The sequence below is a fragment of the Rana temporaria genome, chromosome 10 (assembly GCF_905171775.1).
Source record: "Rana temporaria chromosome 10, aRanTem1.1, whole genome shotgun sequence".
In the NCBI taxonomy this organism is placed as follows: Eukaryota; Metazoa; Chordata; class Amphibia; order Anura; family Ranidae; genus Rana; species Rana temporaria.
In genome coordinates, this window is record NC_053498.1 from 52151383 (window position 1) to 52173087 (window position 21705).

The window sequence follows — 21705 nt, forward strand, 5'->3', positions numbered from 1 at the left end:
GCATACCAGGCCCTTAGGTCCATGAGTCCATGAGCATACCAGACCCTTATCCGAGCACGCAGCTTGGCCGATCAGAAAAGGGGGTGGGGACGAGCGAGCGCCCCCCTCCTGAACCGTACCAGCCCGCATGCCCTCAACATGGGGGGGTGGGTGCTTTGGGGCAGGGGGAGCGCCCTGCGGCCCTCCCACCCCAAAGCACCCTGTCCCCATGTTGATGAGGACAGGGCCTCTTCCCGACAACCCTGACTGTTGGTTGTTGGGGTCTGCGGGCAGGGGGCTTATCAGAATCCAGGAGCCCCCTTTAATAAGGGGGCCCCCAGGTCCCAGCCCCCCACCCTATGTGAATGAGTATGGGGTCTTCTTGCGACTTCGGGGGTCTCTTCCGACTCTCCAGTGCCTTCTCCCGATCTCCGGTGCTTTCTTCCTTCTGCCGGGCACCACCACTTTCTTCTTGCAGCTCTTTTACTATCGGGGGCCCGGTCTTCCTCGTCGCCTTCTTCCCTCTTCTCTTCTTGAGATGTTGACTCGACGCTCTGTCATGCTGTAATGCCCGTTTATATAGGCATGGGGCGTGGTCACCGGGTGATGCCACCCGGTGACTACGCCCCTGTATGACCTCAGAGCGGGACTGTAGAGGGGAGAAGGCGACGAGGAAGACCGGGCCCCCGCTAGTAAAAGAGCTGCAAGAAGAAAGCGGTGGTGCCCGACAGAAGGAAGAACGCATCGGAGAGCAGGAGAAGGCACCCCATACTCATTCACATAGGGTGGGGAGCCGGGATCTGGGGGCCCCCTTATTAAAGGGGGCTCCCAGATTCTGATAAGCCCCCCGCCCGCAGACCCCGACATCCAACGGCCAGGGTTGTCGGGAAAAGGCCCTGTCCTCATAAACATGGGGACAGGGTGATTTGGGGTGGGGGGCCGCAGGGCGGAGTGCATGTGGCCAGGTACGGTTCAGGAGGGGGGGCGCGCTCGCTCGTCCCCACCCCCTTTCCTGATCGGCCAGACTGCATGCTCGGATAAGGGTCTGGTAGGGATTTGGGGGGGACCCCACGCCGTTTTTTCGGCGTAGGGGGTTCCCGTTAAAATCCATACAAGACCTAAGGACCTGGTATGATCATGGAGGGGAACCCATGCCGTTTTTTTATTTGGCGTGGAGTTCCCCCCTCATAATAACAGCGGCGAGACTTCCCTCCCCTCTCCAAGGTCAGCCAATCCGCAGCTAAAACGCAGTGGATCCGCTGAACAGCTGATTGAGAACTTGGCAGAGAGAACAGAACTCAAAAACGCAACGTACAAGGTGTGAATCCAGCCTTAGTGTATTTAGCCAGCTCACCTTTCATTCTCCAAGTTATGAGTTACACAGGTTTGAGGACAGATAGATGTCTTATGTATCTTAGTGAGGCTTCTGCCCATCCAGGTCTAATTTTAAAGCTGCCCAAGTTCTTCTGTTATTCAATCTGTGGATATGTATAGAAGAAATATATGAATATGTAGGTCTGTAGAAGGTTTCATCACAAACACCTCTACTGGATGGAGTTGTTACACATTGTCTTGCATGTTCATTGCCTTGTACTGTATTTCAGCCGGTACCCCCTCTGAAGAGACATCCCCAGCTGATCCTATGGGCCTGTCTAAATTAGCTGGACCTGTGGACAAAGACCGCAGGAACAAGAAAAAGTAAGTTCCATAATTTTTCCGCACTACCCGGAGCTTGCATGTTCTCCCTGTGCGGGTTTCCTATAAACACCTCAAAGACATGCTGGTAGGTTAATTGGCTCCCGTCTAAATTGTCCCTAGTATGTATGTGCGTATATGAATACAAAATTAGGGACTTTAGATTGTAAGCTCCTTTAGGACAGTGAATGTACAATAAATACATATGTAAAGCACTGCATAGTTGTTGGCACTATATAAATACCTGTAATAAATAAAAAAAAATCTCTTTTGTCTGCAAATGTTTACTTTAACCACTTTCCTACCCACCCATTGTCATATGACGTCTGCAGATGGGATATCATATCCTGTGCGTGCGTTATATGACGTCCTCATTTTCCCGGCGGTATAGGGGACGCATATGCCACGTCACCGAGGAGCCGATGCACGTGCCTGTCGGTCGCGATGTCCGCCGTGTAATCGCTCGTTACAGAGCAGGACCGTGGATCTGTGTGTGTTTGTAAGCACACAGATCCACGTCCTGTCAGGGGAGAGGAGACAGATTGTGTGTTCCTAGTATATAGGAACACTGATTGGTCTCCTCCCCTAGTCAGTCCCCTCCCCCTACAGTTAGAATCACTCCCTAGATAACACATTTAACACCTTGATCGCCCCCTAGTGTTAACTCCTTCCCTGCCAGTGACATTTATACAGTAATCGGTGCATTTTTATAGTACTGATCGCTGTATAAATGTGAATGGTCCCAAAATAGTGTCAAACGTGTCCGATATGTCTGTCACAGTCTTGATAAGAATCGCAGATCTCCGCCTTTACTAGTAAAAAAAATAATAATAATAAAAATGCCATAAATCTATCCCCTAATTTGTAGGCACTATGGGCCAGATTCACGTAGAATCGCGGCGGCGTAACGTATCGTAGATACGTTACACCGCCGCAAGTTTTCATCGCAAGTGCCTGATTCACAAAGCACTTGCGATGAAAACTACGCCGGCGGCCTCCGGCGCAAGTTTCGCAATTCCCGTCGTGCTTTGCGCGCCGTGACGTAATTTTTTCGAACGGCGCGTAGCGTACTTCCGTATTCCCGGACGTGTTACGCAAACGACGTTAAATTTTAAATTTCGACGCAGGAACGACGGCCATACTTTAGACAGCAATACGATTGCTGACTAAAGTTAGGGCAGCCAAAACGACGACTAAATTTGCGACGGGAAACTAGACTAGCAGCGACGTAGCGAACGCGAAAATCCATCGTGGATTGCCGTTACTCCTAATTTGCATACCCGACGCTGGTTTACGACGCGAACTCCCCCCAGCGGCGGCCGCGGTACTGCATCCTAAGATCCGACAGTGTAAAACAATTACACCTGTCGGATATTATGGATATCTATGCGTAACTTATTCTATGAATCAGTCGCATAGATAGAAACAGAGATACGACGTTGTATCCCCTTTGTGAATCTGGCCCTATAACTTTTGCGCAAACCAATCAATATACACTTATTGCGATTTTTTTGTTACCAAAAGTATGTAGAAGAATACATAATCGACCTAAAAACTGAGAAAAACATTTGTTTTTGTTTTTTTAAATTTGGGATATTTATTATAGCAAAAAGTAAAAAATATATTGTGTTTTTTTTAAACTTGTCGTTTTTCTTTTGTTTATATCGCAAAAAATTAAAACTGCATAGGTGATCAAATACCACCAAAAGAAAGCTCTATTTGTGGGGGATTCAAAATGTTACAGCGCTAAAAACTGAAAATTGGCCTGGGCAGGAAGGGGGTGTAAATGCCCTGTATTAAAGTGGTTAAAGAAGTGGAAAAAAAAAGTTACCATACAAAATTGTTACACCCAGGGTGGTTTCAGCAGAATCTGGGACCTAAAGCAAAATAACTGACCTTTGAGGCCAGTAAATTTGAAATACCTCTTAAGAAGAGGAAAAAAGTCTGTTAGGCCCCATACACACGAGAGGATTTATCCGCGGATACGGTCCAGCGGGGACCGTATCTGCGGATAAATCCTCTCGAGGATTTCAGCAGATTTCTATGCGATGGCGTGTACACACCATCGCATTGAAATCCGCGCGGAAATCCTCTGGCGATGACGCGTCGCGCCGTCGCCGCGATTATGACGCGGCGACGGGCGCGACGCTGTCATATAAGGAATTCCACGCATGCGTCAAATCATTACGACGCGTGCGGGGAATCCCTTTGGACGGATGGATCCGGTGAGTCTGTACAGACGAGCGGATCCATCCGTTGGGATGGATTCCAGCAGATGGATTTGTTGAGCATGTCAGCAAATATCCATCTGCTGGAAATCCATCCCAGGGGAGATTTATCCACGGATAAATATCCGACGGAGTGTACACACCACAGAATCTATCCGCAGAAACCCATTTGATGGGATTTATCTGCGGATAGATTCTATGGTGTGTATGGGGCCTCAGTTGTTTCACACATGAAACACAGAAGAGGGGCAGATGTCTTCACCAGCCATGATTATGGAGTGGACTCTCATCTTTGACTAACTTATGTGTCCTTGCCCATAACCAGTTTTGCGCTCGCAACTGTATAACCCCTAGGGACGAGAGCAATTTAGTCTTTTCAGCTTTGGGGCTGTTAATACACATTATTGCTTTATTTACTTAAAAACGAACTGCAGTCTGCTCTCATAATCTGTAATAAAAGCATATTTACCATTCTGAAGCTTCCCTCCAACCACTTTACATATTTTATATATACTGCCATTCTGTACTTGCCAAATATGCTGCAGAAATCTCCCTCCGCTGAGTCTGGCTGTAACCATTTTAAAGTGATTATTTAAAAAACAAAAGGGAACCTTTACAAACATGTCACACTTACCTCCACTTTGCAGTTAGTTTTTCACAGAGTGGTCCCGATCCTCTTGTTCTGGGGTCCCCACGGCAGCTCTCGTGGCTCCTCCATGCATTAGATAACCCCCTCTGGGAAGCTCTCTTCCAAGGGGGATACCTTGTGGGCGCGCACCTGTGTCATCCATAGACGCTGAGTGTATGACTCGGCCCCACCGCCCGCGTCATTGGATTTGCTTGACAGCAGCGGGAGCCAATGGCTGCGCTGCTATCAATCTATCCAATGAAGAGCCGAGAACCCCTGGAGAGAGCGATGCGGGATCATGCCCACGGACATTCGGGGCTCAGGTAAGTAAAACGTGGTGGCTGGGGGGCCGGACATTGCAAGGTGTTTTTTCACCTTAATGCATAGGATGCATTAAGGTGAAAAAACACATATGTTTACAACCCCTTTAACTGTGGACAGCTTAAAGCGACGTTCCAACCAAAAAATTGAACTTCCTCTTAAAGTGCTGGTGACCACCTGACATGCTAGATTTGGCATTTTTTTGGGGGAGGTAGTCAGTACCCAGCTCCCACTTCCTCCCCTGGTGCTGCGGCGCTGGGAGGAATATCACCTCTCCCTGCAATCTTCTGGGACACATCATGCCGCACACCGCGGTTCGTGCATGTGCAGTGCGTGCTTGGCTGTGAAGCCACAGCCGAGCGCCCACAGTTAGAACACTGGCGCCACAGAAATGAGGAGGAGCGAGGCTTTATTCGCCCGCATCGCTGGACCATGGGACAGGTGAATGTCTGATTATTAAAAGTCAGCAGTTACACTTTTTGTAGCTGCTGACTTTTAAATGGGTTGAACTCTGTTTTTCGCCCATTTGTTCACTTCCTGGATTTACACAGGCACACCTCCAGCTCTGCAGCTCTCATTGACCCTCTCATGACTGACCCCCCCCCCCCCCCCCCCGGAAAACTATCACGAGAGTGTGAGAGAGAGCTGTGCATGATGTCATAAGCCTAGGCTTTTTATCACACAAGAAACAGGAAGGGGCTATATAAAGGTATTTACTGGCAAAAAAAATATGTTTTACTATCCAATTACTTAAGAAAATAAAGTAGTACACAGAATATTTTATTTTATTTTTTCAGTAGAAGAAACACTTTTCCTTGGCAATATTATCTTGAAAAAGTATTTTTTTTATGCAATCTATAAACCATGTAACAAAATAAGAAGCTTTTTTTTTTCGTTTGACCAGTGTTATTTTATTTTAAAAAAAATGTGACAAAAAACTTCAAAAAACTAACCATTACTCTTACTAATTGCCTAGTTTCCAAAAAGCGGTCATTTGGGGGAAATTTTTACTGTCCTAGCATTTTAGGGCCTCAAGATAGACTGTCAGTACATCAGAACTAATCAATTTTCAAATGTACAGTGGGTAAAATAAGTATTGAACACATCACCATTTTCTAGATTAATATATTTCTAAAGGTGCTATTGACATCAAATTTTCACCACATGTCGGTAACAACCCATGCAATCCATACATACAAAACCAAAACAAGTAAGTCCAGAAATTAAGTTACAGTGCCTTGCGAAAGTATTCGGCCCCCTTGAACTTTGCGACCTTTTGCCACATTTCAGGCTTCAAACATAAAGATATAAAACTGTAATTTTTTTTGAAGAATCAACAAGTGGGACACAATCATGAAGTGGAACGAAATTTATTGGATATTTCAAACTTTTTTAACAAATAAAAAACTGAAAAATTGGGCGTGCAAAATTATTCAGCCCCTTTACTTTTAGTGCAGCAAACTCTCTCCAGAAGTTCAGTGAGGATCTCTGAATGATCCAATGTTGACCTAAATGACTAATGATGATAAATAGAATCCACCTGTGTGTAATCAAGTCTCCGTATAAATGCACCTGCACTGTAATAGTCATAGAGGTCCGTTTAAAGCGCAGAGAGCATCATGAAGAACAAGGAACACACCAGGCAGGTCCAAGATACTGATGTGGAGAAGTTTAAAGCCGGATTTGGATACAAAAAGATTTCCCAAGGAGCACTGTGCAAGCGATAATATTGAAATGGAAGGAGTATCAGATCACTGCAAATTTACGAAGACCTGGTCGTCCCTCTATACTTTCAGCTCATACAAGGAGAAGACTGATCAGAGATGCAGCCAAGAGGCCCATGATCACTCTGAATGAACTGCAGAGATCTAGAGCTGAGGTAGGAGACTCTGTCCATAGGACAGCAATCAGTCGTATACTGCACAAATCTGGCCTTTATGGAAGAGTGGCAAGAAGAAAGCCATTTCTTAAAGATATCCATAAAAAGTGTCGTTTAAAGTTTGCCACAAGCCACCTGGGAGACACACCAAACATGTGGAAGAAGGTGCTCTGGTCAGATGAAACCAAAATCAAACTTTTTGTCAACCATGCAAAACGTTATGTTTGGCGTAAAAGCAACACAGCTCATCACCCTGAACACACCATCCCCACTGTCAAACATGGTGGTGGCAGCATTATGGTTTGGGTCTGCTTTTCTTCAGTAGGGACAGGGAAGATGGTTAAAATTGATGGGAAGATGGATGGAGCCAAATACAGGACCATTCTGGAAGAAAACCTGATGGAGTTTGCAAAAGACCTGAGACTGGGATGGAGATTTGTCTTCCAACAAGACAATGATCCAAAACATAAAGTAAAATCTACAATGGAATGGTTCACAAATAAACATATCCAGGTGTTAGAATGGCCAATTCAAAGTCCAGACCTGAATCCAATCGAGAATCTGTGGAAAGAACTGAAAACTACTGTTCACAAACGCTCTCCATCCAACCTCACTGAGCTCGAGCGGTTTTGCAAGGAGGAATGGGCAAAAATGTCAGTCTCTCGATGTGCAAAACTGATAGAGACATATCCCAAGGAACTTACAGCTGTAATCACAGCAAAAGGTGGCGCTACAAAGTATTAACTTAAGGCCCCGTACACACGATAGAATCCATCCGCTGAAAAATCTCAGCGGATCGGTTTCAACGGATAGATTCTATGGTGTGTACATTCCTGCGGATATTTATCCGCGGAAATTTCCCAATTCCAGCAGATAAAAATTTGTAGACATCTCTACAAATCTATCCGCTTGAATTGGCTCCCGCGGATCGATCCGGTGGTCTGTACAGACTCACCGGATCGATCCGTCCGAAGGGATCCCCCGCATGCATCGTAATGATTCGACGCATGCGTGGAATTCCTTTTATGACAGCATCGCGCACGTCGCCACGTCATCATCGCGGCGACGGCGCGACACGTCATCGCGAGGGGATTTTGGCGCGGATTTCGATCCGATGGTGAGTACACTCCATCGGATCCAAATCCGTGGAAATCCTCGAGAGGATTTATCCGCGGATATGGTCCGGTGGACTGTATCCACGGATAAATCCTCTCGTGTGTACTAGGCCTTAAGGGGGATGAATAATTTTGCACGCCCAATTTTTCAGTTTTTTATTTGTTAAAAAAGTTTGAAATATCCAATACATTTCGTTCCACTTCATAATTTTGTCCCACTTGTTGCTGATTCTTCAAAAAAAAATTACAGTTTTATATCTTTATGTTTGAAGCCTGAAATGTGGCAAAAGATCGCAAAGTTCAAGAGGGCCGAATACTTTCGCAAGGCACTGTATATATATATTAGGGCTGTTACTGACTAAAACTTTTGTGTTCGATTAATAGATTTTTTTTTATCGATTAATCTACTAATTTTGATTAATTATAACGCACATATGGATCGAACTGCTTTTAGCTGATCTCCTTGCAGGCTGATTCCCAGTGCAGCTACCAACCACTGGAAAAATGGATAGCAGTATACCAAAAACACAAAGGCAGCGCTCGATGGAAATAGCATTAAAACTTTTATAGTCTTCAAGTAGGTAGCAAAATAAATATTGCACTGGAGATAAAATCGATGTAGCTACATAAACGGTAAAAATGGTGCGAGTAATACCAAACGGTAGCAAAAGCAGTCATAAAAACATGTAGCTAAGTATGATACTGGTATAAAAATGTGTACAACGATACCAGTGCAGAATCCAGATGAGGAGGGGTTAACATCAGTCCATCGGCATGTAGATGTCCTGTGAAGGGAACTATCAGAACTCCCAGTGGATGGCTGTAGAATCCCAGGTTGATAGAGGGAAGTGATAGAGGGAGGTGTAACAGCCCTTGCATGTGGCAGATAGTAAGGTCCCTCCGGCATGCAGATATGAAAGCACAGCAAAAGAGCCCTTCAGATGGACACGGCAAGCCCCGCCGGTGTCCGTGATGTCACCGGATCTCTGACGGAACTCCCTGAAGGCCTGGAAGCCGGCGGAGAGGTGAGTGCCATTCAACAGAATTTTGATCGATCAAAAAAATGTAAGATTAATCGAGGAATTAATAGTTAATTTCCACAGCCCTAATATATATATATATATATAGAGAGAGAGATAGATAGATAGATAGTGACAGCAGGCAGGTAAAAATCACCTGGTTGCATCCAAGATGGAAAATATATATATCCCAGATTCAGGCTTTATAACCGATTTATGGTTGAATATGTTTTTATTTATCAGATAAAACAGTTGGGGTACAAAATAAAGAAAAATAAGGGAGTGGGGGGGAAATGCTGGCTATACAGCAACATGGTAATGTTACATATAGGTAGGTCAGATAAATGCTACCATCTGTTATGTATGGGAACGTACCTTGTAGTCAGAGCCTAGTTTGCAGGAGGAGGCCTCTCTTACAGCCCTGGCTCAGGAGCTGCTCGAGTGGAGACAGCAAGCTCGGGAGCACAGCGAGGTAGGAGTGCCTGGTGATGGCAGCAGTCCGGCACGGTCGGTGGTCTTTCAGGAAGGGCTGATGCAGGAGACAGCATCTGCAGACGTGGAGGATCAGCGACTCTGGAGCAGGCACAGGTACTAGAATAGTGGCAGCAGGAGCTGGTAAGGCAAGCCAGGTTAGGTGCAGAACAACAGCTGGTATCAGGGTCAGACAAGCCGGGTTATGCAGGTAATCAGATGGTTACTCTTTTAAGCTATAAGCTTGGTCAGATTCAGGCACAGGGTCTGGTAACGGTGGGCAGGAGAGCAGAGCAGAGTCAGAGTAAGCCAAGGGTCGGATTGGAGAGGTTCGGGCGGTCAGACAGAGCCGGGTCGGTTTAGGTAACAGGTCTCAACAGGTCACAGGTTTACAGGTACAAAGCTGCAGATCAGACAGCAAAGTGTCACTGCAGCTGCTGGCTTTTAAAGGCAGAAATGGCGCCAATCGCGCGCTAACGAGCATGCACATGCTCCCACCGCGCACGCACGCTCCCGCCACGCACGTGCATTTAGCGCATGCGCGTGTGCATTTGGCGCGCGCCAGCGCATAGGAACAGACAGCTGCTGATGCTGGTTCTGGGCATTGGTATGCGTGCGCATGCGTGCGTGCCGGAGCCTATTGGCAGGTCCCTGACATTGCCCCCCCCCCCAAGGGGCAGCCTCCGGATGCCAAGTCAGGCTCTTTTCTCAGGGTGAGCAGAAAAAAAGGCACGGATCAGTCTTTGTGCATGAATGTTGCTTTCAGGTTCCCAAGAATTGTCCTCTGGACCGTACCCCTTCCATTTGACTAGAAATTGAGTTTGCCCTTGCCGTTTCCTACAGTCAAGGATGGCCTCCACCACGTATTCCTCGTAACCGTCAACCAAAATAGGTTCAGGAGGACTGGCCCCTCTGTCAGGAAAGGGAATCGGGAACTGCAGGCTTCAACAACGAAACATGAAATACCGGATGAACTTTAAGGGAATCGGGTAAAGACAGTTCATAAGATACCTCATTGATCCTTCTCCTTATTGTAAAGGGCCCCATGAACTTCGGTGCCAACTTTCTGGAAGGACAGGCCAACCTGAGGTTAGTTGAAGATAGCCATACCTGGTCACCTGGTTGAAGATCCAGCTCTCCTCTCTTCTCCTGTCGAAGAATTTCTTGCTGTCGGCTTGGGCTTTGGTCACTGCTTCCTGAAACACCTGATTGTTGTGGCTGAGAAAATCCACTGTACTCTGCACTGCCGGGACTGGAGATTCTGGAAGAAAGTCAGGTAGAAATGTTAGGTTAAAGCCGTAGTTGGCAAAGAAAGGGGACTGCCCAGTGGCTGAATGGTTGGCATTATTATAGGCAAACTCTGCTAAAGGCAGCAAGGAAACCCAATCTTGAGAGAAGGACATGAAGCACCTAATGTACTGCTCAAGAGTTTGGTTAGTTCTCTCAGTTTGCCCGTTGGTTTGGGGGTGGTAGGCTGAGGAAAAGGCAAGTTCAATCTTCAAAGTCTCACATAGGGCTCTCCAAAAACGTGACGTGAACTGAACCCCCCTATCAGACACGATGTTAGAAGGAACTCTATGTAGTCTGTTAATCTCCTTGATGAAGATACGAGCAGGCCTAGCAGCCGACGGGGTGCTCTTTAATGGAAGGAAATGGGCCATCTTAGATAGACGGTCTACGACCACAAAGATTGCTGTATACCCTTCAGAACATGGAAGCTCTACAATAAAGTCCATGGCAATCATCTTCCAGGGTCTATCAGGTACGGGTAGGGGTTTTAGTAGTCCCTAGGCTAGGTTCCTTGTAGTCTTGTTCTGATTGCAGATGGGACACGTATTGACATACAATTTGCAGAATTCCTCCAAGCCTGGCCACCAGAAGGTACGACGTACCAGTTCGAGGGTCAGAGATACTGTTGTGGAGAAGTTTAAAGCCGGATTTGGATACAAAAAGATTTCCCAAGCTTTAACCTCTTCCATACCGGGCAGTTATACACACTTCCATACCAGGCCTATTCTGGCACTTCTTTCCTACATGTACAAATCATAATTTTTTTGCTAAAAAATTACGCAGAACCCCCAAACATTATATATGTTTTTTTAGCAGACACCCTAGGGAATAAAACGACGGTCATTGAAACCTTTTATCTTGCACGGTATTTGCGCAATAATTTTTCAAACGCCTTTTTTTGGGAAAAAAATTGTTTCATGAATTAAAAAAATTTAAAAACAGTAAAGTTAGCCCAATTTTTTTGTAAAATATGAAATATGATGTTACACCGAGTAAATAGATACCTAACATGTCACGCTTTAAAATTGCGCACACTCATGGAATGGCGCCAAACTTCGGTACTTAAAAATCTCCATAGGCAACGATTTGAAATTTTTTACAGGTTACCAGTTTAGATTTACAGAGGAGATCTAGTGCTAGAATTGTTGCTGGCACTCTAACGCACGCGGCGATACCTCACATATGTGGTTTAAACGGCGTTTACATATGTCGGCGGGACTTGCGTGTGCGTTCGCTTCTGCGCGCAAGCTACCGGGGACAGGGGCGTTAAATAAATTAATTTTTATTTCTTTTTTTTTTTATATATATTTATTTCTTTTTTTACACTTTTTTTTTTAATTTTTTTTTTTTTTTTATCACTTTTATTCCTATTACAAGGAATGTAAACATCCCTTGTAATAGGAATGTGTGTGACAGGTACTCTTTATGGAGAGATGCGGGGTCAATAAGACCCCACATCTCTCCTCCAGGCTGGAAAGCATGAAATCGGTGAAAAAAAATTCACCGAACTCATGCTTGTGGTTGCTTAGCAGCCGCAATCGCGGCTTTGTTTACTTACGGGGACCCGGGCGTGACGTCATCACATCGCGCCCGGGTCCTCCGACGGTCATAGAGATGACTGGTGACCATCTGGTCACCAGTCATCTCTATGCTTCCTGCGAGCGCCGGACGATTCGTTCTCCGGGCCCCCGATGGCACGGGAGAGCCCGGAGAAGCACCGGATGGTGGCGGGAGGGGGGGGATGTCCCCTCCCGCCGCCTGTAAGAACGATCTAGCGGCGGAACCGCCGCTATGATCGTTCTTACGTTGTGCAGAATCGCCGGCAGTTTAGAAGGATATCTGAATGATGCCTCTAGCTGCAGGCATCATTCAGATAACCACCCGGAAAGCCCAGGACGTCACATGACGTCCACTCTGAACGGCAGAAGTTCTTTGTGGACGTCATTTTACTATGGGCCGGTAGGGAAGTGGTTAAACATCCCAAGGAGCACTGTGCAAGCGATAATATTGAAATGGAAGGAGTATCAGACCACTGAAAATCTACGAAGACCTGGCCGTCCCTCTAAACGTTCAGCTCATACAAGGAGAAGACTGATCAGAGATGCAGCCAAGAGGCCCATGATCACTCTGGATGAACTGCAGAGATCTACAGCTGAGGTGGGAGACTCTGTCCGCAGGACAACAATCAGTTGTATACTGTACAAATCTGGCCTTTATGGAAGAGTGGCAAGAAGAAAGCCATTTCTTAAAGATATCCATAAAAAGTGTTGTTTAAAGTTTGCCACAAGCCACCTGGGAGACACACCAAACATGTGAAAGAAGGTGCTCTGGTGGGATGAAACCAAAATCGAACTTTTTGGCAACAATGCAAAACTTTATGTTTGGCGTAAAAGCAACACAGCTCATCACCCTGAACACACCATCCCCACTGTCAAACATGGTGGTGGCAGCATCATGGTTTGGGCCTGCTTTTCTTCAGCAGGGACAGGGAAGATGGTTAAAATTGATGGGAAGATGGATGGAGCCTGCCGAGATTTCAATCTTTTAGCGGATCTCAGGTATTCCAGGTTTTTGTGATCGGTATAGATTAATACTGGATGTGCTGCGCCTTCTAACAGATACCTCCATTCTTCCAAGGCGGTCTTTATGGCAAGTAATTCACGGTCACCCACATCATAATTTCTCTCCGCAGGGGAGAGCTTCCGGGAAAAGAACCCGACAGGATGCATTAGCTCTTTATTCCCTTGCAACTTCAGATGCATCTACTTCGAGGAGATAAGGCAGTGCTGGGTCAGGATGGCTGAGGATAGGGGCTGGAGTAAAAAGTCCTTTAAGTTTGTCAAAGGCTTTTTGGGCTTCTGGGTTCCAGCGGAAACGTAGATTCTGTTTGGTCAGTTGTGTGATGGGTGAGATTATTGCAGAAAATCCCCTGATGAGCCTTCTATAGAAGTTTGCAAATCCCACAAAGCGTTGCACTCCTTTCTTATCCAGGGGTAACGGCCAGTCTAGTATAGCGGACACCTTTTGGGGATTTATTTTAATTCCTGTAGGGGAGATTACCAGGCCCAGGAACTGGATGGTTTGCTGCTCGAACTCGCATTTCTCCGCCTTGGCATACAGTCCGTGTAAACGGAGACGGCTTAGGACTTTATGGACGTGTTCCCGATGTCTATCGAGTGACCCGGAAAAGACTAGGATGTCATCTAGATAGACAATCGCAAAGATGTCAAGGAAGTCTCTGAACACATCGTTGATGAAATGCTGGAAGGTGGCGGGTGCGTTGCACAGACCGAAGGGCATGACCAGATATTCATAGTGACCGAATCGGGTGCAAAAAGCTGTTTTCCACTCATCCCCATCCCGGATACAGACCAGGTTGTAGGCTCCTCTCAGGTCCAATTTGGTGAAGATGATGGCAGATCTTAGTTTTTGGAAGAGCTCGGGTATCAGGGGTAGCGGATAACGGTTCTTGACCGTGATGTTATTTAGTTCGCGATAGTCCACACACGGACGAAGAGACTGGTCCTTCTTGGTAACAAAGAATATTCCAGCGCCTGCTGGAGAGGTAGAGGGATGAATAAACCCCATTGTTCAAATTTTCGTCTATGTATATTTTTAGGGACTCTTGCTCCTTTTCCGGTAATGGGAAGATGCGCCCAAAAGGAATCTCGGCCCCCGGAATGAGCTTGATCGGACAGTCATAGGGGCGATGAGGCGGAAGGGAGTCGGCTCCCCGTTTACTGAAAATGTCAATGAACTTGTGATAGGGCTCTGGAACAGACTGAAGCAGGTTTGGGTCAGAGTCCATACATAGCAGGGTAGTAGATGAGCAAGAGGGCCCAGGAATACAGTGTTTCTGACAGTAGGGAGACGGAAACAACACTTCTCCGGATACCCAGTTAATCAGAGGGTTATGGGCTTGGAGCCAGGGTAGGCCTAGGATCACAGGAAACAGGGGAGAGGAGATGACGTCCAGGATCAGCAGTTCCTTGTGTTGGGGGGCGATTATAGCAGGTAGAGGAAGGGTCTCCTGAGTCACCTGCCCTGAACTTATGCCGGATCCATCGGACAGAAAAACAGAGAGTCCATGAGTCTTTCTTTGTAGGGGGATATTGTGCAAGTTGACAAAGGCAGAGTCGATGAAGCAGCTACATGCGCCAGAGTCAATGATGACGTTGACTAGAACTGTCCTTTCCTGGAACTGCAAAGAGAGAGGGAGAGCGAGGTGAGTTGCGTTGGCATACAGGGCAGAAAGGTCAACAGGAACAGAAGAAAGGCACTTACGCATATTGGCAGGACAGTTGCGTACATAGTGACCAGCATCCCCACAGTAGAGGCACCGGTTCAGTTGGCGGCTTGTCCGTTCTTCGGGTGGTAGTGTTGGTCGCATGAGACCGAGTTGCATGGGTTCGGCGGTGTCTAGAGTGGCGCTGGGAGGATTTAAGCAGGTGGGAGGCAGGCAGCGGGAAGTAGGCATTGGTGCCCTTGCGGTCATCCAAGCTGGGCGACTTGGCTGGGAAGAACGCTCGGCCCCAGCATTCGCGGAGCCTGCGATCAATTTGAATGGCTTTGGTGATCAAATCTTCGAGGGTCTCGGGTACCTCAACTCGGGCAAGCTCGTCTTTTAGGCTCTGAGAGGCCCAGGCGAAACTGATGCCGCAGAGCTGCGTTGTTCCAATGGGTGTCTGTGCTCCAGCGTCTAAAGTCCGTGACATAGTCCTCGGCCGCTCTGCGACCTTGCTGGAGCGCGAGCAGGGCAGACTCAGCGGTAGCAGCTCGTTGGAGATCATCATAAAGCTGGGCCATGGCCTCAAAGAAGGCTAACAGGGTCTGCGTTTGGTCACCGTTCTCTTCTTATAGCCGATGGGCCCAGGTCTGAGGTTCACCTTGAAGTAGGGAGATCACAAATCCCACCTTTGTGGCCTCTAAAGAAAAAGTCCATGGTTGCAAGGCAAAGTAGAGCTGGCAGGCATTACGGAAGGCCCGGAATTTAAGGTGGAAGCATTACTACGGAGGAAGCAGAGGCAGCAGATGCGGTCCTGGCAGTAGATGTAGGAGCTGTATCGCCGGAAGCAGACAGATTTTGCACTTGTCCCTCTAGTCTCATGTAACCTTCCTGTAGGTTCTTTACTGCTTGTGTGAAGGCTGCCAGGTGTTTGCAGATCTCCTCTACGGCGGGGGCTACTCCTGCAGGCTCTGTCATGGCTGTCTGATACTGTTATGTACGGGAACGTAACTTGTAGTCGGAGCCTAGTTTGCAGGAGGAAGCCTCTCTTACAGCCCTGGCTCAGGAGCTGCTGGAGTGGAGACAGCAAGCTCGGGAGCACAGCGAGGTAGGAGTGCCTGGTGATGGCAGCAGTCCGGCATGGTCGGTGGTCTTTCAGGAAGGGCTGATGCAGGAGACAGCATCTGCAGACGTGGAGGATCAGCGACTCTGGAACAGGCACAGGTACTAGAATAGCGGCAGCAGGAGCTGGTAAAGCAAGCCAGGTTAGGTGCAGAACAACAGCTGGTATCAGGGTCAGACAAGCCAGGTTATGCAGGTAATTAGATGGTTACTCTTGTAAGCTGTAAGCGTGGTCAGATTCAGGCACAGGGTCTGGTAAAGGTGGGCAGGAGAGCAGAGCGGAGTCAGAGTAAGCCAAGGGTCCGATTGGAGAGGTTCGGGTGGTCAGACAGAGCCAGGTCGGTTTAGGTAACAGGTCTCAACAGGTCACAGGTTTACAGGTACAAAGCTGCAGATCAGACAGCAAAGTGTCACTGCAGCTACTGGCTTTTAAAGGCAGAAATGGCGGCAATCGCGCGCTCCCGCATTTGGCGCGCGCCGGCTCATAGGAACAGACAGCTGCTGGTTCTGGGCATTGGTATGCGTGCGCATGCATGCGCGCCGGAGCCTATTGGCAGGTCCCTGACACCATCATAACACGAGGGCTGTATTTATTTATTTTTTCCTCCTTTTCCCTTATGCTGGGTTATACACTATTTAGAGGTTTTTCTTTTCTGTATCTAATTGACTGAGCATGCTGTTTGTTTGAGTAAACAAACAGCATGCTCAGTCAATTAGATACAGAAAAGTAAAACCTCTAAATAGTGTATAACCCAGCATAAGGGGAAAGGAGGAAAAAATAAATAAAATAAAACGAAAAGATTGAAATAAAGAGAGAGGGACAGGTATGGGGGGGGGGAGGGGGGTATAGATATACATATAATATGAAGGTTATCTCTCGTACTCAGTATGGCTGAGGGTGAATGTTTAGAGGGCTGGTCACCAGGGTGTGATCATCTATTTTCCTGGACCATGTGCCTCCAGTGATGTTCCAGCTGTTAGCCCCAAGGCCATCCCTTCACTCACCTGTGAAGGGTGGTAGCTTCAGATTTCCAGTATTGTGCAATCATCTGCCGGGCCGTCAACAGAAAAAACCTAAGGTGATTGGATTTCTGGGATTTAAATTATCCCGGGAGGTCAGATAACAGAGCCACTTTTGGGTAGAGGGCAAGGGAGTCATCATACATTTAACCACTTGCCGACCGCCTCACGTATTTTAACGGCGGCACTTTAAAGATGGATATCTCGGTAACGGCAGCAGCTGCTGCCACAACCGAGGTATCCATCTTTAGTGCCAACGGTCCTGTAAACGATAACGGCGGACTCCGCGGTGGATTCGACGCAAGATCGCCGTTATCGGTGGTGGGAGAGGGCCCCCCCCCCTCCCGCCGCTCTCCTGCGCCCTCCGCCGCTTACCGGAGCCGTCGGTAGCGGCGGAGGCGATCGGGTCCGTTTGGCACCTGTGTGGGGATGTGACTGAGGGAAAAATTGCCCCCACCCGTCCCCATATCTCTGCTGGGCGGAAGTGACGTCAAAACGTCAGTCCCGCCCAGCGTCTTAAAGCAACATTTTTTTTTTCTGGCATTTGAAAATATGACAGTTTAATTTTTTTTTTTCTTTTTTTGCATTTAAGCCTAAATATGAGATCTGAGGTCTTTTTGACCCCAGATCTCATATTTAAGAGGACCTGTCATGCTTTTTTCTATTACAAGGGATGTTTACATTCCTTGTAATAGGATTAAAAGTGATATTTTTTTTATTTTTTTATTTCAGTGTAAAAAATTATACAAATAAATAAAAATAAATAAGAAAACAAAAAAAAAATTTTAAAAACGCCCCGTCCCGACGAGCTCGCGCACAGAAGTGAACGCATACGCGAGTAGCGCCCGCATATGAAACCGGTGTTTAAACCACACAAGTGAGGTATCGCCGCGATCGTTAGAGCGAGAGCAATAATTCTAGCCCTAGACCTACTCTGTAGCTCAAAAAATGCAACCTGTAGAATTTTTTAAACGTCGCCTATCGAGATTTTTAAGGGTAAAAGTTTGACGCCATGCCACGAGTGGGCGCAATTTTTAAGCGTATCATGTTGGGTATCATTTTACTCGGCGTAACATTATCTTTCACAATATATAAAAAAATTGGGCAAAAATTATTGTTGTCTTATTTTTTAATTAAAAAAAATGAATTTTTCACAAAAAAAGTGCGCTTGTAAGACCGCTGCGCAAATACGGTGTGACAAAAAGTATTGCAATGACTGCCATTTTATTCCCTAGGATGTCTGCTAAAAAAAATATATAATGTTTGGGGGTTCTGATTAATTTTCTAGCAAAAAAAATTGGATTTTTACATGAAGGAGAGAAGTGCCAAAATAGGCCTGGTGATTAAGTGGTTAATCATAGATCTCAAATATACATTTCCAGAAAGGGCGAATTTTGCCGCATTCCCGCCAAATATGGGAGGTACGTACCTTTTTCTCTGTGACAGCGCCAGCATGCATCCGAAGCTTTGGGAAACATACCATGGACCGAGACTGGATCCCTGTACCAGTTTGTAGTTTTTCTCCTGCGTGTAGCTGGAGATTGAAGATTTGTGGGTAAATGTGAAAGAAGTCTGCCAATCGTCCAGGGTAATTTCTTCACCCAGGTCTCTGGACCATTTGTGTGTAAATGCAGGGGGGGGGGGTTATGCGTGTGAGAAGGCCTTGTATATACCATTGTATATTAGGGATAGTGTGTGTCTGGGTACCTGGGAGAGACTACACATCTCCTCGAATGACATTAGGGTCCCGTTTATACGACCTGAGAAATGTAAGGATGAGCAGAAGTTCCTCAAGGAGAGCATGGATAACCAGTTAGGAGTGGAGGATACAGTGTTCTCGCCTGGCATGAATTTGCCAGTTATCGCTTGAATAAAAGAGTGTACTGTCGGCCAAGTAGCCCTCTCATAGCCAGCTATTCGTCCTGAGGCTTCATAGTCAGGAAGTGTTGGGTTGTCAAATAAGGAAGTCAGGGGACTTGGGTCTGTGGATAGTGCATAAGTCACCTTTCTGCGGTAACACAGAGCTTGGGCCGACTCTGTCAGGGGGGAAAGCGCAGTCATGGAGCGGTATTTGTGTTGGTATCCCCAGAGCAAAGCTCAGAGATCCACCTGCGCCATATCCTGTTCTATCAGTGTTGCAAGTTTGGTCAATGGGCATGGGAACCATTCCAGTAATCTGGAGAATAGTATAGTTCAAAATCAGGGAGGCCTATGCCACCATTTTGTTTGTGGAAGCATAATAGTTTATGTTTCAGTCAGGAGGGGTGTTGGCATATGAATTTAATTGCTAACGAAGGGCATTGGGAGGGTTATTGGAAGAGCCTGGAAGAGGTAGAGTAGTTTGGGGAGGATATCCATTTTAGGTACATTGACGCGTCCGAGCCATGGTAGTTTGAGGTGGTGCCAGGAGCCATAGAGGGCTGTAGTTCAAGGGGTAGATGTCGCGAAGATCCCGTGGAATCTTCGCATCAAGGTATTTGATCGATTTAGCTTGCCAGTGAAAGGGAAAATATTGTTGGACCAATGCGACAGTATGGGGCGGCAACCATATGTTCAGGGCCTCTGTTTTGTTTATGTTCAGTTTAAAGTTACTGTGAGCACCGAATCGATCTAGCTCATGAAGAAAGGAGGGAATGCTATTATTCCCGTCCCTATAAGTGGACAGACCTAACAGTGGAGGAGTTACATTTTTTGGGACTCACCAAAAAAAATTAATTGGGTTCCTATTGGTCAACCCACCCCATCCACCACATGCCGATCTTCTCTGCGGTAATGCCCAGAACCAGCTATCTCATGATTATGAGGTTCCTACATTTCAACGACAATACCCAGTGCCCTCCTCGAAATGACCCAAATTATGATAAGCTTTACAATTTTTCTAAAAAGTTCCTCCAGTTGTTTACCCCGGACCAACACAAATGTGTCACTTGTAAAATTTAGTGGCAGGCTCAGGCTTGGAATCAAGCAATTTTTACCCAGAAAAAGGGCCCGCTATGGGGGGAAAGTGTACAAATTATGTAACCGAGCCAGAGGGTACACATGTGCTTTCAGAGAGTACGAAGGGAAGGACACCAAGCTGCATCCCCCTAATTGTGCAGACTACGTAGGATCAAGCGGGAAAGTTGTTTGGGACCTTGTATACCCACTACTGGAGAAAGGCTACCACCTGTATGTAGACAACTACACAAGTCTGCCCCTGTTCCACAACCTTCATCGGATGAAGACGCCAGCATGTGGCACCGTGAGAAAGAACAGGAAGGGCTTTCCTCAAAAGGAAATTCTTGCAGTGAAGTGGAGGGACAGAAGGGACATTCTGTCTTCGATTCACAATAACACCTACGTGGAAATCCCCAGAAGGAATGGCTCCATCCAAAAGCCAACACGTGTTCACGAATACAACCAAATGTTCAAACCCTAACTTGCCACAAGGCGAACATACCATTGGTATAAAAAAGTATCAATTTATTATTTTCATTTGGCCATATACAACTCCTAAATAATTTACCACAACTCCATCAAAACCCCAAACCCTTCCTTGGCTACCAGGAGGAAATTATCACTGCCCTTATATTCTCGAACAGCCCACCAGAAAACATTTGATCCCATGTTCTTAGTAGACTCTGTACATACCTCTGCCTGATCTGGAACTTACCCTGGACTATTTGACCATGTTTGTTGCCTGCCTCTTGGACTGATCTTGTACCCTACCACTGGATTAGTGGGATTCATAACACAGGGATCTCAAATATGTGAGGGGTTCCAGAATTATTTGCTGGATGAAGATTTTTTTTGGGGGGGTTTTGTCATTCCCAGATTAGGGTCTAGAGACCAGAGGCTTCAAATAGATTTTGGGTGGAGAAGCCTCTACCCTGTCCTTTTTCTGTCCTGAACATGGCCCTACTTCTGCCTGTCGCATTAACTGACCACACCACATGGACCATGGACCTGTCTACTACCAGGACCAATATTTTGGCACTGCTGACAATATCTCTGCCTGCACTGACCCTGACTCTGGACTGTATATGGACAGTATCCCAGCCTGCTGCCTGTACTGACTATGGACAGTATTCCTGCCTGCTGCCTGGACAATTGTGTTCACTGTTGCTGACCAAGTCCCTGCCTGCTGCCTGGACCAGTGCTATCCTCCTATGGACACGTGAGCTACTAGAACCACATGTAATCTTTTGTTTACCCTTTGCTCAGCAGAATGTAATGAGGTGTAATTCTTGGTATGTGCATGCTATGTGTCCCTAAAACACTTGAAGGGGTTCCTTGCATATCGGGTCTCTGTATGTGGCCAGGCTGTGTAAAAGTCTCACACATGTGGTATAGCCATACTCAGGAGGAGTAGCATTTTGGCATGTCATTTTTGCTATGTACATGATATGTGTATGAAATATCTTATAAATTGACAATTTTGTGTAAAAAAAAATGCGTTTACATTTTTTTCCACATTTTCCAAGAACTTGTGGAAAAAAATAAACGATTCAAAAGACTCATTATGCCTCATAGAATATACGTTGTGGTGTTAGATTTCCAAAATAGGGTAATTTTGTGGGTGTTTTCATTGTCCTGGTGCTCCAGAGTCTTCAAAAGTGTAATAGGTGGTTGAGAAATTAGATGTGTAATTTATGCTACTAGAATTCCTGAAGGTGCTACTTCAATGTTGGGCCTCTGTATGTCGCCAGGCTGTATAAAAGTCTCACACATGTG

The 21705-nt window shown here is 46.5% G+C and overlaps 1 protein-coding gene across 4 annotated transcripts in view; it reads left to right on the forward strand.

Annotated features, from left to right (window-relative positions):
* The window catches only part of PPFIA3 (PTPRF interacting protein alpha 3), a 624634-nt gene that overhangs the window by 540426 nt on the left and 62503 nt on the right, over nt 1–21705 (forward strand). For all 4 annotated transcript variants that reach the window (XM_040327613.1, XM_040327612.1, XM_040327615.1 and 1 more), the window contains one exon: nt 1584–1677. In XM_040327613.1, the coding sequence (XP_040183547.1) occupies nt 1584–1677 (94 nt within the window). The remainder of the gene's footprint in view (nt 1–1583; nt 1678–21705) is intronic.